Here is a 12498-nt window from a genome sequence, read left to right on the forward strand (position 1 = left end):
GAAATATAAGATAAAAAGCATACATCTGGTGTTCTTAATCTAGATCATATGCCTTAGTTTCCTACAATACAAAATATGACTATAAGGAGATACATATAAAGATGGATCTTGTTAGCCCTGATCCATTTAATACCACTAATGCATCGGAAGAGATGTCTCAAGAGCTTTCAAAACCACTCAGTTGCTGTGCAGACATTTCTGCTGCTGATACTGCTATTTCTGATACGTTAACTTTTTATGAGTTTGTTTTTGTTTTTCACAGCCCATCAATCTCCTACCATCCATGTATGCTTTAGGGCAAAACATATTAAGGTCATCCACAAAATGAAAATGAGGCTTTTATGTTGTAACATCTGATCATCTATTTTTAAATCTCTTTTCCTAAAAGGTGCAAGTACAAACAGTAGAGTTTTGGGTTTTTTTAATAAATTTATTTATTTTGGGCTGTGTTGGGTCTTTGTTGCTGCGTGCGGGCTTTCTCTAGTTGCAGTGAGCGGGGGCTGCTCTTCATTGCGGTGCACGGGCTTCTCATTGCAGTGGCTTCTCTTGTTGTGGAGCATGGGCTCTAGGCACGCGAGCTTCAGTAGTTGTGGCATGTGGGCTCAGTAGTTGTGGCTTGCAGGCTCTAGAGCGCAGGCTCAGTAGTTGTGGCACACGGGCTTAGTTGCTCTGTGGCATGTGGGATCTTCCCGGACCAGGGCTTGAACCCGTGTCCCCTGCACTGGCAGGCGGATTCTTAACCACTGTGCCACCGGGGAAGCCCCTAACAGTAGAGTTTTGTTTTTGCTTGAAAAAAAAAAAAATTTTTTTTTTTGGTGGGGAAGGGAGGATTCTGAGGAAGGGGTACAGATACTAGGAGAAAGAAGTTTGCAGTAAAAGAAAATTCTAAAAACTTTGGACCAACCAAAGTGGGCTGGTCCTTGGGGAGAAGTTTGCAGGCACCAAGAAAGGTGGTGACTAGTGTACCATATGATGTGATTAGTTATATGTTCCTTTACACCTTTTTTTATACTAGAAAAAAAGCTTATTTCTTTAAGATGCTGAACTTCTAAATTTGCTTTGTTGGAAAAAGTAGAAATCGGAACACATATCAGTCATTTCTTTGGTTTTCTGATAAATCACCATCTTTTGACAGTATTTTATTTATCTTAGTCATTTTGTGCAATTCTAGAGGCCACTGCCCAGAGGGGCTACTCGGTACGTGAAAGCTTTTTACAATACTTCAAAAATATTTGTAATTGTCAGTCTCTATCAAAATGGTAAATGTGCCTACCCTAGGACTCTGCCATCGCACTTCCAGGTGTCTATCATTCAGAAATAACAACAAGATGTGAAAAGATCTGGGCTCAGTACTGCTCATTACAGTATTATTTGTAAGAGCAAAATACAGGAAATAACTTAGCATCCATTAATGAGGATTGAGCTAATATATTTTGTGACATCTGTAGAACAGAATAGCATCAATACTCTCACCTGTTAAAAAGGAGGTAAAACCTAATATAGTAACTTGGAAACAGGTCTATTTTTATGTAGTTAAATGTTCAAACAGGAAATTTCATGTATATGCATCTGTCTATATACCTGCTATGTATTTTATCATTTAAAGAACTGTATATACATATTAAAAATTCTGGAAGGATATGCATGGAGCTCTATGTGGTAGCTATTTCTGGAGGGTCAAATTGGAGTAGTTATAGGAAATCGTTTACTTTTTATTTTAAATATTTCAAAAGAAGAAAAATAAGTGGTGAGATGAAGAGTAATTTTTCTTTTCTAAAAGTGTTTTTTTTGCCTTTTACAACTTATGAAACTTTTCAAATACACACAAAATGTAAATAATATAATGCACAACTGTATAGCCATAACCTATGTGTAACAATTGTTAACAAGCTTATTTTCTATTTAAAAAATTTTCCTCAATAAACATAATTAAGAAATGTTGATGGGGGGATTATAAAATGACTTGGAAATTTTTTTAACAGAAAAAAAGAAAAGCTTTCCTCCCAACAAAAAGAGTTCACTTTTGTTTAACATGTAACTCATCTCTCAGCCATCCTAACACATACCCAGTTCCCACTGTCTACAAAGATGTGTAAGGCTTAATAGAAGTATCACTAAAAGCATCTTTTATTAGTGAATATTTTCTTCCCTTCCTCCACAGATCTTAAAGGCTTGTAAAAATTTTTTGATCAGTTAATAATTCTAGAAAATTCTTCTACTACATCTCCTCTCTCATTTACTCATTTTGTCCATTTTATTCCATTACCCACTTGAGGTGATAAGTCTCACCTTAGCTAAATTATCCCTTCTTATGATCCCTTCTACACCTAGCTCTCGATTTGACATTGCTAAGTCACTGGTGACACAGCAATGCTACTTCAACTGACACATTCCACACCAGTTCTGACTGTCCCCGCACACCAGTAATTGATGACGCAATGTTCTAAACCATACTCTCCTAAGAGATTAGGTAGTTCAGGTTCTTGCAAATACAACCTGGCTGTATACTGCCATCTGAACCTTAACAGACAGATAAATATATTCGTGGAAAATACCTACAAGCATAGGTACCTGCTTTTAATTGGGAAAGCATGAGCCTTCCTCGTCCTGTTCAGTTGCTTGAATACAGCGTTTCACAAACAGAGGGACTTGATTATCACCCCAAATTTGGGAAGTGTGCTAAAGCAATGTTTCTCTCCACACCCCACAGCCTCACAAAGATGGTTATTGGGAAAAGAACAGATTTCTCCGTCTTCACTTTGTGCCTTAGCTGAGCGGCAAGGGACAAAATTCTGACCTTTTCCTTTCCCTGACCCAGAGACAGATGTGTTTGTGGTACTGCAATTAAGGAAAGAATTCTTTGAAGTACTTAATGTCAGAATACTGTATTTATATGAAATTTTAAATGTATGTTTCAGTATCTTTTAAATATGAAGCAGAATTTGGGGGGAAAAAGTCTGACTCTTTAAACCTAGACTCTCCAACAAGAATAAGTAACTTAAAATATAAATAGATTTTTCATTCACAAGGTGAATATTTTTAAAGGAAAGTAGAACTAAGAATCAGTGAACTAAGCAATATGTTTCCTTTACCTTCTGAAAGACCTACTGAATTTCAAGTGATAATGTTAGTTTGACATTTTGTCATCTACAACAGACCCATCAGAAGTGGAAATCAATTTGCTTTCATGAACAAGTTCTGTGCTAGGGGCTGGTTATATAAATCACAGGTTTCTGATTTCATTGAAAATCCTGGATTGTTAATTCCCTACTTACGCATGCCATTAAGAAACACTGTCAAATTTTATAATGTTTGTGGATAATTATATACCCAAAGGTATGATGTATATAAAAGCACATTTCAGAAAGTGAAGGGAGAATGGTTTAAAATCCAAAAAAATAAGTAAAAATTAAAATTGTTTCCTGTGCAACGCCTAAGAAAGGTGCTTTAGAATAAAAGGATCATTTTATTTCATCATCCAGGAAAGCCCTTGGTTATCTGTGAATCAGGGAGGAAGAAATAGCACAACACATTTACTTGGTTAACAGTCCCAACTTTTGCTCTCATCCCGTTGGCAAGTAATTGAGGAAATTCATAGCCACTGGCTGGAATCCATACTGGCTGAAGAAAACTGTAACGTTTCTATGAATTTCACGTTGACAGCTAGGTACAATTTTCTGTGTACACTGGTCAAATTTTCAGGACAGCAGGCCACATCACAGAGCTTGGGAGGCACGTAGACTATTTCAGCAAATCAGGCTTAAGCAGACTGCTTACCTGAGTACAACATAACGCTGCCTCAGTGAACAGGTGTGCTAGGATCTTGGGACAATTTCTCCTGTTCTATGCTCTTCCTCTACTAAATCACCTCTGTCCTTTTTACTGTTTGCCTACTTTATTCTACTATCCATTTGAGGTGATAAGTCTGATATTAGTTAAATGATACCTTCTTATATACCTAGGTCCCCGTTTTAATTTGGTAAAGCCATGGGTGATATAAGCAATGTCACTTCAATTGTAACCTTCATTCTTCTTTCCAGTGACTTATATGGAATTTAGCAGGTTCTCTCTATAAATGGATCTCATATTCCCACATACATTGGGGAAATTAGATTCTTTATAGAATTCTTGAACATGGAGGTGTCTTGGTTAAAGGCATTTATATTTCCCTACTTGCAGCCACCAGCACTCTGCTAATAATCCTTTCTACACAATTGCCATTCATGTGTTTATGCCTGGAAACATTCTCTGATGGCGCTGGGGGTGGTGAGGGATAGCACTCCCACTGGCTCTCTTCTTTTGGGGCTACTGTCGCCATTATACTCAGCCTTTTAAATAAATTCCCATACGGGAGATTTTTGGCCATGTGAAAATTTTCTTTTACTTTTTATGCTGATGAAGGTATATCTTTTGCTTTTTAAAGAACAAACCTCATTTGAGATAGAATTTTTAAAAACAACCCACTTCTATGACGACTTGTATAGCCACATTAAAAAATGCCAGGCATTTCTTTTAACTGAATAGTTTCTAGTTACTATGACATATCTACATGTAAGATAAAAAATATGCTAAACACAATAAACTGTGTATTTTCAATTCAAAGCAATTCACTGCAAATGTGTAGTTTAATAAAATCTGTGGTGTACCATACTGTGAATAGAATATCCATTTGACACAAAAAAAAACTTTCAAACAATTTGGGGTGCAATACTACCATCAAATTTTAATCAAATAGACTTCTTAGATCAGCTCTTTAATTTTGTCCATTATCATCAGTTATTAAGACAGTGCCACTCAGTTTTATGTTTTTAGCTCTCTCTACTCTTCATTATTTGCCATTCATTTGGCATAAATAAGATTTAGGTGAAAGAAAGCAAAATAGAGCTAGCCTTGAATTAACAATACTGTACAAAATGCCCCTCAGCAGGAATAATATTTCTCCTCTGTTGAAGCACTTAATGTTCTTTAATTTAAGAAACAGACATGTTTTTCTTATCCTCAGTCACTTAGTGTGTCTCCCCAGTAAGAAACCTAAATTGGTCAGTGAGATTTTAGTTTCGGTAATATTTTAAAAGATACAAATTTTTTCCTCATTTTGTTTTTCTCCCTCCCTTCCCCTTTCTTTCAGAGTAACACAGACACAAATTAATAGGGGAATAGAGAAAAAAAATATATTCTTTCCCAATGGGATGAATGAGGTAACATCCATCCATCCATCCATTTTTATAAGATGAGAAACTGAATTCTTTCCAGATAGATGTCATTGAAAATAATCAACTATGCTAAGCCCATAAAAATGGTAGATATTCTTAAGGCTACAGTTTTTCCAAAACTTGAAGGGAAATTGTTTTTTTTTTCTTTCTTCCACCCCACCTCCGATTTACACAAAGAATGTAATTTCCTTTCAAGACATATGTTTTGGTGAGTCTCAATAATAGTAAAGTAAAAGAGGAGGACAAAGAATTGTTTGAAATAAAGTGATCTATTCACCTCTCAAGGCGATATCAACGGGGCTATAAATCTTTCAGTAAACACTGTGTTATGGACAAGAGGAGTCATGCCTCTTACCTGGTGTTTGGAAATTAAGGCGCCTCAGTTCTACTGGGTCTGTTGGATGGTGTGAAGGGACCTCCTTACTGTTTGGTATGCTGCTCTTTCTAGAATCAGACTCTGCCCTCTTCCTATAGGGAGAGAATAAAAATTTAAGAGTAAGACAACCAAAAAAATGGAAACAGATTAAAAAAAAGCAGAGTTATGCCCCTCTAACCCCCCACCCCCCATTTTCAGGTTTAAAACTTTTTGACTTTTGTGACTTTGTTCAGGTTACTTTTTTCTCTCCTAGCCTACAGTATTTCTTCAGGTCCGAAATTTTTAAGTGGATCACCTCAAAGTCCTCCTTTATCTCTGGATTTAAATAATTCAGTGATTCTGCCTTTAGGCTTAAGGAGGTGTTGGTGAGATAGGTTTGGAAACTTGTTCAGCTTTTCTCCCTTATCCACTAGTTCTATTTGTGAGGAATAGGATAGAGTAACCCTAGTAACCAATACTAAAATTGTGGTTACCATGGGAAAAAACTCATAGAAACTACTGGGCCTCAAGCTAAACAGCTAAATCTGCCCCCCTCCTTTTCCCTTTAGGATACATGACTGGTGGCTACCAAGTGGACCTGCCCTGGATTTTCCCATAACCAGATAAATACAGTAAGTGCATTTCTAAGATTTCAAGTTAACCTAATACCTGGTAGGAGAATCAGGACCACACAAAACCAACATCCCTTTTCTCTTTTCAAATTCCAAGGAAAAAACAGTGTTGGCTGTTTATGGTGTCAAGCTAACTATCTTTGCTTAAGGTGTCATAATGCAATTTTAATAAATGTCTATGCAAGAAATGTGAGGTTTTTTTCGTAAGATTTCTTTATCCTTTTTCCGCCCCCCCCCCAAACAAATAAGCACAGAGTAGTAGCTAGCTATTTTCTTTAAGGTTGAATTAGATTAAAAACTCACTTAACTAATGGAGAGCTTTTCAAACAGTGCTTTATTCCAAATAGAGATTCCAGCAATCTCCAGGCCGGAGGCATAATCCTAGCATCTCACCCCTGCTCAGAGCAAAGGCATTCTTATTTGGAGAAAGGGTGCAGCGGTATTTAGGAACTCTCCCTTTCTCTTTTTGATATGATGGTGGTACAGATCGTTAGTGTTGCTGTGGCAGTGGGCTCTCATTCAGGGCCACCCAGGTCGTTCCACGGTTAGCCAGAGGGCTCCTGTTAAATAGCCTTTCTTTCCATCTCTGCTCATCTGTATAGAATAAAACCAACCAGGGGATGAAGGGAAGATTGATGGTGAAGGGAAAGCACACTTGATTTGCTCAAGTGCAATGCCTTCAGCAAAACATCCTCAGTGGAATGAATTTTTGGGGGTGAGTCCTGTTAGACATCTTGCTCTCTCAGAACCTTGGATTAACCTGTCTCAGGATTTTCTGTTTCCGCCTAAAAGTGTCAGGTATAGCCTTAGGACAGAGCATACTGCCAAGCCCTACTACGAATCGGAGGAAAGCAGTGAGTTGGAGGCATGCCAAAGGTACTGGCAGCTCCAGTTACATGGAGTGGAAAATGAGAAGGAAAGGAAAAGAAGAGATGGAGAACTGGTCAGAGAGATATGAGAAGGAAGAGAAAAAGGGGCTAGGAAGACAATGGGAAAGAAGGATATGATGACCACTTTCACAATAGAAAATGTCACCGTGCTTTTGCTGTGGGTATGTGCCTCACAATACAGAGAGATGTTTTACTATCGAAGATGCAGAATCTAAATGGGTTAATGAAACACCACCGAGTGTGGCCAATCAGTCCCACGTGTAACAAACATATGGTTGGTCTTCTCCAAGTAATCCCAGTGACCCTTTTCAGGTTTTGGTCTTTTCACACAATTTGGCACATGGCTTTACTGATGTGCCAGATCCAATGACTGAAAACTGGATGTTTATCCCTTTTCAAAATGGCTCTACAGTCTTTCTTGCAGGATTATGGAAACCACATGAAGAAATATCTGGGCAAGGAGACCCTCACTCTTGCAGATATTGTGGGACACCCTCTTTATCTTCCTTTGCACTGAGGCCAGGCTGAGTGATGTGAGACACAGGGAAAGAAAAGAATACTCTCTAAAGACATTTACTCAGTTGCTCTGGCGCCAGGAAAGTTGAAAATGCCATCTTGTTGCCCGATGAGTCTTGGAAAGCCCAGAACATGGGACTGAAGTTACAATTCATAATTGTAATAAATGGGAGGGGTGTCCTGACATTTAATAACTAACATCTCCCTCACCTAATCTGTCCAAGTAAGATAATCTCCAAGAAATCAGACTCCAGAAGTCCTAGCCAGCTAGGAAAATCAGCTGTTTGTTTAAATTTTATTGTGCTTCATTTAGTTTTGATGATCACAACATGGGTAATTCTGGCTGCCCACACTCTTTATCGCATTGTTTTTAAACAGAAATGTGTTAAAATGTTTGTTTTGTAACGAAGAATTTCTAAGGAAGGTTTGCAAGATGAAGAGTTTGGTCATCATCAGTAACAGTAGTCATTTTTAAAAACTGAATTTACTGTTGCAAAGTATTAAATGGCGTATAATGATCTAAATCAGGCCCAACATGAACGTAAGGAGTAACATTTTTTTTTTTTCTGGTAAGTTTTCAGAGGTCTCATTATTCTCATTTTCATCTACTGATAGAAAAAAGCAACAAATAGTGCCTTGAAACAGATTCTGAATTTTGCCTCGCTGTTTTATTTTTTCTATTAGGATTATAAAGCCCTAGGGTAAGTTTATTTCTCACAGTGAGAAGTATCTACCACATGCAGGAGTTATCTGGGTGAAAAGAAAATAGAAGATCACATGACATTTCAGATATGGCAGAAACTGCTAATACCGTAAAAATATGTGGTTTTGGGGGGGCTGTGAATACTGTACAACAAAAATGCTGCTCTGTGGTCTAAGCGGGGTTTTATTTTCACTTACTCTCACCTGGCTCTTATCTACAGGTAAAGTGGGGAGCAAAAACAAAAGGATGATCGTGTGGCAGATCATATCTATTTACTTGGAACAAAGATATTCAGACATACGAGTACAGGCTTTTGGAAGAAATATATTTATTTGAATATTCATAGCGATTTCAAAGAAATCAGTTCAGACACTTAACGATTCTGACATCATTAAGAATGGAACCCCAACTCCACGACTATTGGTGTGAATCTCCTTGGGTAAGTCAACTACAAACTTTCTTAATTTCTTCACTTACGAAATAGAGAAGGAGTGTTAAAAGATGATATCTAAATTGTGGCCCTTTTCTCTCATTTTAATAGAACAAGAAGGTAGTGATGAAATTGTGAAATGTGGACAGTGTTATAATGAGAAGGTGGGTCTCTGAGTGTATTAAGTAGATTCAAAGTGTTTTGACTTTGGGCTAGAAAAACTATTTTGCATGTGTTTTCTGCTGGATTAATGGCAAGCACACCTTCTCAGAGGTAGTCCGTTTCCTGCCAGTGAAAGTGTAATGCAGCTTGCTGACCAGCGTTAAGTGATTTTAGGGACAATAATACAGCAGTAATTCTCAAACTTTAGCGTGCATCAGAGTCACCTAAGAGGGCTTGTTAAACGGCAGGCTGCTGCACCAACTCCCAGAGTTTCTGATTCAGTAGCTCTGGGATTGGGGAGCCAGGAATTTGTGTTTCTACCAAGTTCCTAGGTGATGCTACTGCTACTTGCCCAGGGGCCACTCATAGAGAAGCATCTGTAATACAGCATCGGGAGGAAGGCAGCTTAGAGGAGCATTGAGATCCTTTTCTTAGTTTAACTTTAATCAGCAATTCATATATAGATATCTAGGTATGTGTTAGAAAGCTAAAAGGTTAGCTTGGACTGATCAATAAATAGTCAAGCAGTATAGGTATTATTATTATTGCTATTATTATTCAAGGCTGGAAGACAGGGAAAATAATTTGGAATTAAATATAAGTTTTCACTAAGGCACTGACATCAGCATTAGCAGGGTGTGAGAACGCTAGTATTCCTGTACAAAGTGTCTTGAGATCAAACTTTCAGTAAAAACAAACAAACAAAACAAAAATGGCTCACATTAACACATACAAATGCTCATTTAACCTTGACTACAGACTGGTTTTACTACCTTCTAAATTTGGCTTTAAATACTCTATTTTATCTTCATATATAGACAAACTATTTCCCCCCAAATCATTTTAATATCAAAATTATTTTATATATCTAGGCTTTGTCCATCTTCCCCTTGCCAGTTTCATCTTTTATATCCAACCTCCACCCACACCCCCTCAATACCTCCAAAGTCTACCCGTATCTTTTTTTTTTTTTTTTTTTTTGTACTGAGCATTAAAGGGGTTTGTTCTCTATTCCTCACCTGTCAGGTTTACTGCTCCATTTTAATGCAGCAAAGAAAGAAAAAGAAAGGCTAAATGTTAGTTGGCCAATGGTAACAAGAGTAACCATGACAACCAAGATTTAACAGTGCTCAGAATCAGGGATATACAACACATTACAAAATGATAGCATATCAAAATATTTAAAGGCCCCTAAGCATGAAGCAAATGGAGGACATGAGCGTACATGGCTAAGCAAAACATTTGTGTGTGTGTGTGTTAATGTCAGACTCGCTTTTATTCATCAATCTACAAAACACTGCCACAGTTAATTATATCGCAGGAAGTGTTTGATGGCAGAGATATAATTTGATTTTTACAAAACATGCCATGAGACAACTGCTAATGTACTTAATGGGAATATAACCTCATTCCATATAAGAAATTAAGATAAAGAATCTTCAGTTAAGAGATACAGTATTCCTTTAATGATTTAAAATACCTGCAAATTGCATTGACCTGCACAGAAATTTGCACAATTGCATAATACACCACAAGGTAATAAAGTGGGAGAAATGATTTCTTCAAACACCTTTTGACAAGTAAGGTGATCATAAATCTTTTTCTTCTAGTAAAAGATTAAATACATTTTCAGTTTTGGAAAATATAATATTCATCATTATAAATCTACAGAGCATGACCCATTTATATAGCTGTGCTAATCCAGAAAAGTATTTTATTACCAGCCACTGACATGACAGATATTTTCCTAGTCACAGAGGTGCTGCTGTCTGTGAACACCTGCAGCTCATTCTCATAGACACTTTCACCTGTGATAATATGTGTATTGTTTAACCATGTTCTTTACATAGAGTATAACCTTCACCTGAAGAGAATTCATCTAAACAGTCTTCATGTTGAGGCAAATTGCAAAGTATTTAGTGAGTTCTCAAGTGCAAAAAATAAAGGTACCAGGTCCACCTCAATGTGAATGAAATAATATACACCCATATTGCTAGAGTATCTTGGCTTTCAGGTAATCCAGCCCAATTCTTTTCAAAGTCCACATTTAAACTGTACAAACACACACATACAAAGTGAATAATGAAAATGATATCAAACACGCAGGTTCTCTTTATTCTTAAAGTAATTTAGCTGGTTGTACCAGGTTTTTAAAAATTCCTACAAATGTTCTCCACTTGCTTATTTTTAATCAATCAGCGAGGTCATCAGTGAATCAGCTGTAGGAAAATCTATTCCTCTGATTGATAGGAAGAGAAATACCTAGTGAATTGCCAGTTTTGTATATGAAAAGGCTGTTGAATATTAGGATGAACCAGTGCATAGTGTGCGCTTCATTCCCTCTGCCACAGAAATGTCAGCCTTACTGCACACATGGGTACATAGCTGGTACAAATATCTAAGTTTGAAATCTTTTGGAAGTGGTGTATTTAAATTACAGGCTGAGGGTTTTATTACAGCTCTTGCCAGTCAAGATGAACGTGATAATCAGTGATGGAGTAAACAAGAGGAGGGAACTGAGGAGTGTATATCACTATTTGACTTGTGTAAATTTGATTATTTGGTAGCCCCCTGTACCATGCACTCTCCCGGGCACAAGGAATACAATAAGGAATAAGACGGAGTCCTTGACCTACAGTTTAGTGGGGGTAGAAAGCCAAGAAAATGGGCAATGGCAGTAATGGGGTAGGTTCTATAATCTAGAGAAGTAGAACGTGCTCTAAGAGCAGGGGACCCTAAGGCAGCCTGAACTGCTACAGCACGGAGGACAGTCACTCAGAAAGGCTTTCATTTAGTAAGTAAGTGGATCTTAGCTTAGCTTATTTCTAAAAGGTGAGTTAGTTAGGTTTTGCCAGGCCAGGAGGAGTGGTCGTGGAGTGAGGGGAAAGGCTTTCCAGGCTGAGGGAAGGCATTGCCCAGAGTGGGGGGGCGTGGCAGCCTATCTATCTCTTCATAGCATCTCAGAATAGTCTGGACTGCATTTCTTTCTTTGATAACACCTTGGAAATAAATATACGTAGGGTTGATACAAAAAGAAGATTTAAAGAGGTAGAGCCCACAGGGAGCCAATGTTGGATCTGGGAAAAGGTGAAAAAGCTGAAGTCTATATTTTAGTCACATCTACCTCATGGTCTTCACACGTATAAACATCTTGGGGTGGGGATGGAAATTATTTACTCTCTACAGTGTCCACTCACATTAGACTATTACTATTCAAGAATGTGAATTTGGTCTAGACCATGCCTTAGCGCTTTCCAACCTCCTAATCCTTTTTTTTCCTTCCATACTACATGGTAAATAATTCTCATCCATCTTGAAATGCTTTTCATAGAGTTGTCACTCAGGTTAACATTTTATTTTAAGACTATTTTCTCTAGGAATAATTCCTGGACAGTTTTAGAACTAACGACTGAAAAGCCTTACATGTGTAGCAGATGTGCAGGGTAGATGAACATCAAAGAAAGAGCATTCAGTTGCTTTATGGATTCTTTTTTCTTTGTAGGGGAGGATAGATGAAGGGCAACATGGAGTCATTTAGAAAACAAACACACGCACTGGAGGCAGAAATAATAATAGTATTAATTCTATTACTTGGTT

At 37.6% G+C, this 12498-nt stretch overlaps 1 protein-coding gene across 8 annotated transcripts in view; it reads right to left on the reverse strand.

Moving 5' to 3' along the window:
- Nucleotides 1-12498, reverse strand: part of PTPRD (protein tyrosine phosphatase receptor type D) — a 542415-nt gene that overhangs the window by 115108 nt on the left and 414809 nt on the right. For all 8 annotated transcript variants that reach the window (XM_061200424.1, XM_061200419.1, XM_061200422.1 and 5 more), the window contains one exon: nucleotides 5569-5681. In XM_061200424.1, the coding sequence (XP_061056407.1) occupies nucleotides 5569-5681 (113 nt within the window). The remainder of the gene's footprint in view (nucleotides 1-5568; nucleotides 5682-12498) is intronic.

Source organism: Eubalaena glacialis, chromosome 9 (assembly GCF_028564815.1).
Source record: "Eubalaena glacialis isolate mEubGla1 chromosome 9, mEubGla1.1.hap2.+ XY, whole genome shotgun sequence".
In the NCBI taxonomy this organism is placed as follows: domain Eukaryota; kingdom Metazoa; phylum Chordata; class Mammalia; order Artiodactyla; family Balaenidae; genus Eubalaena; species Eubalaena glacialis.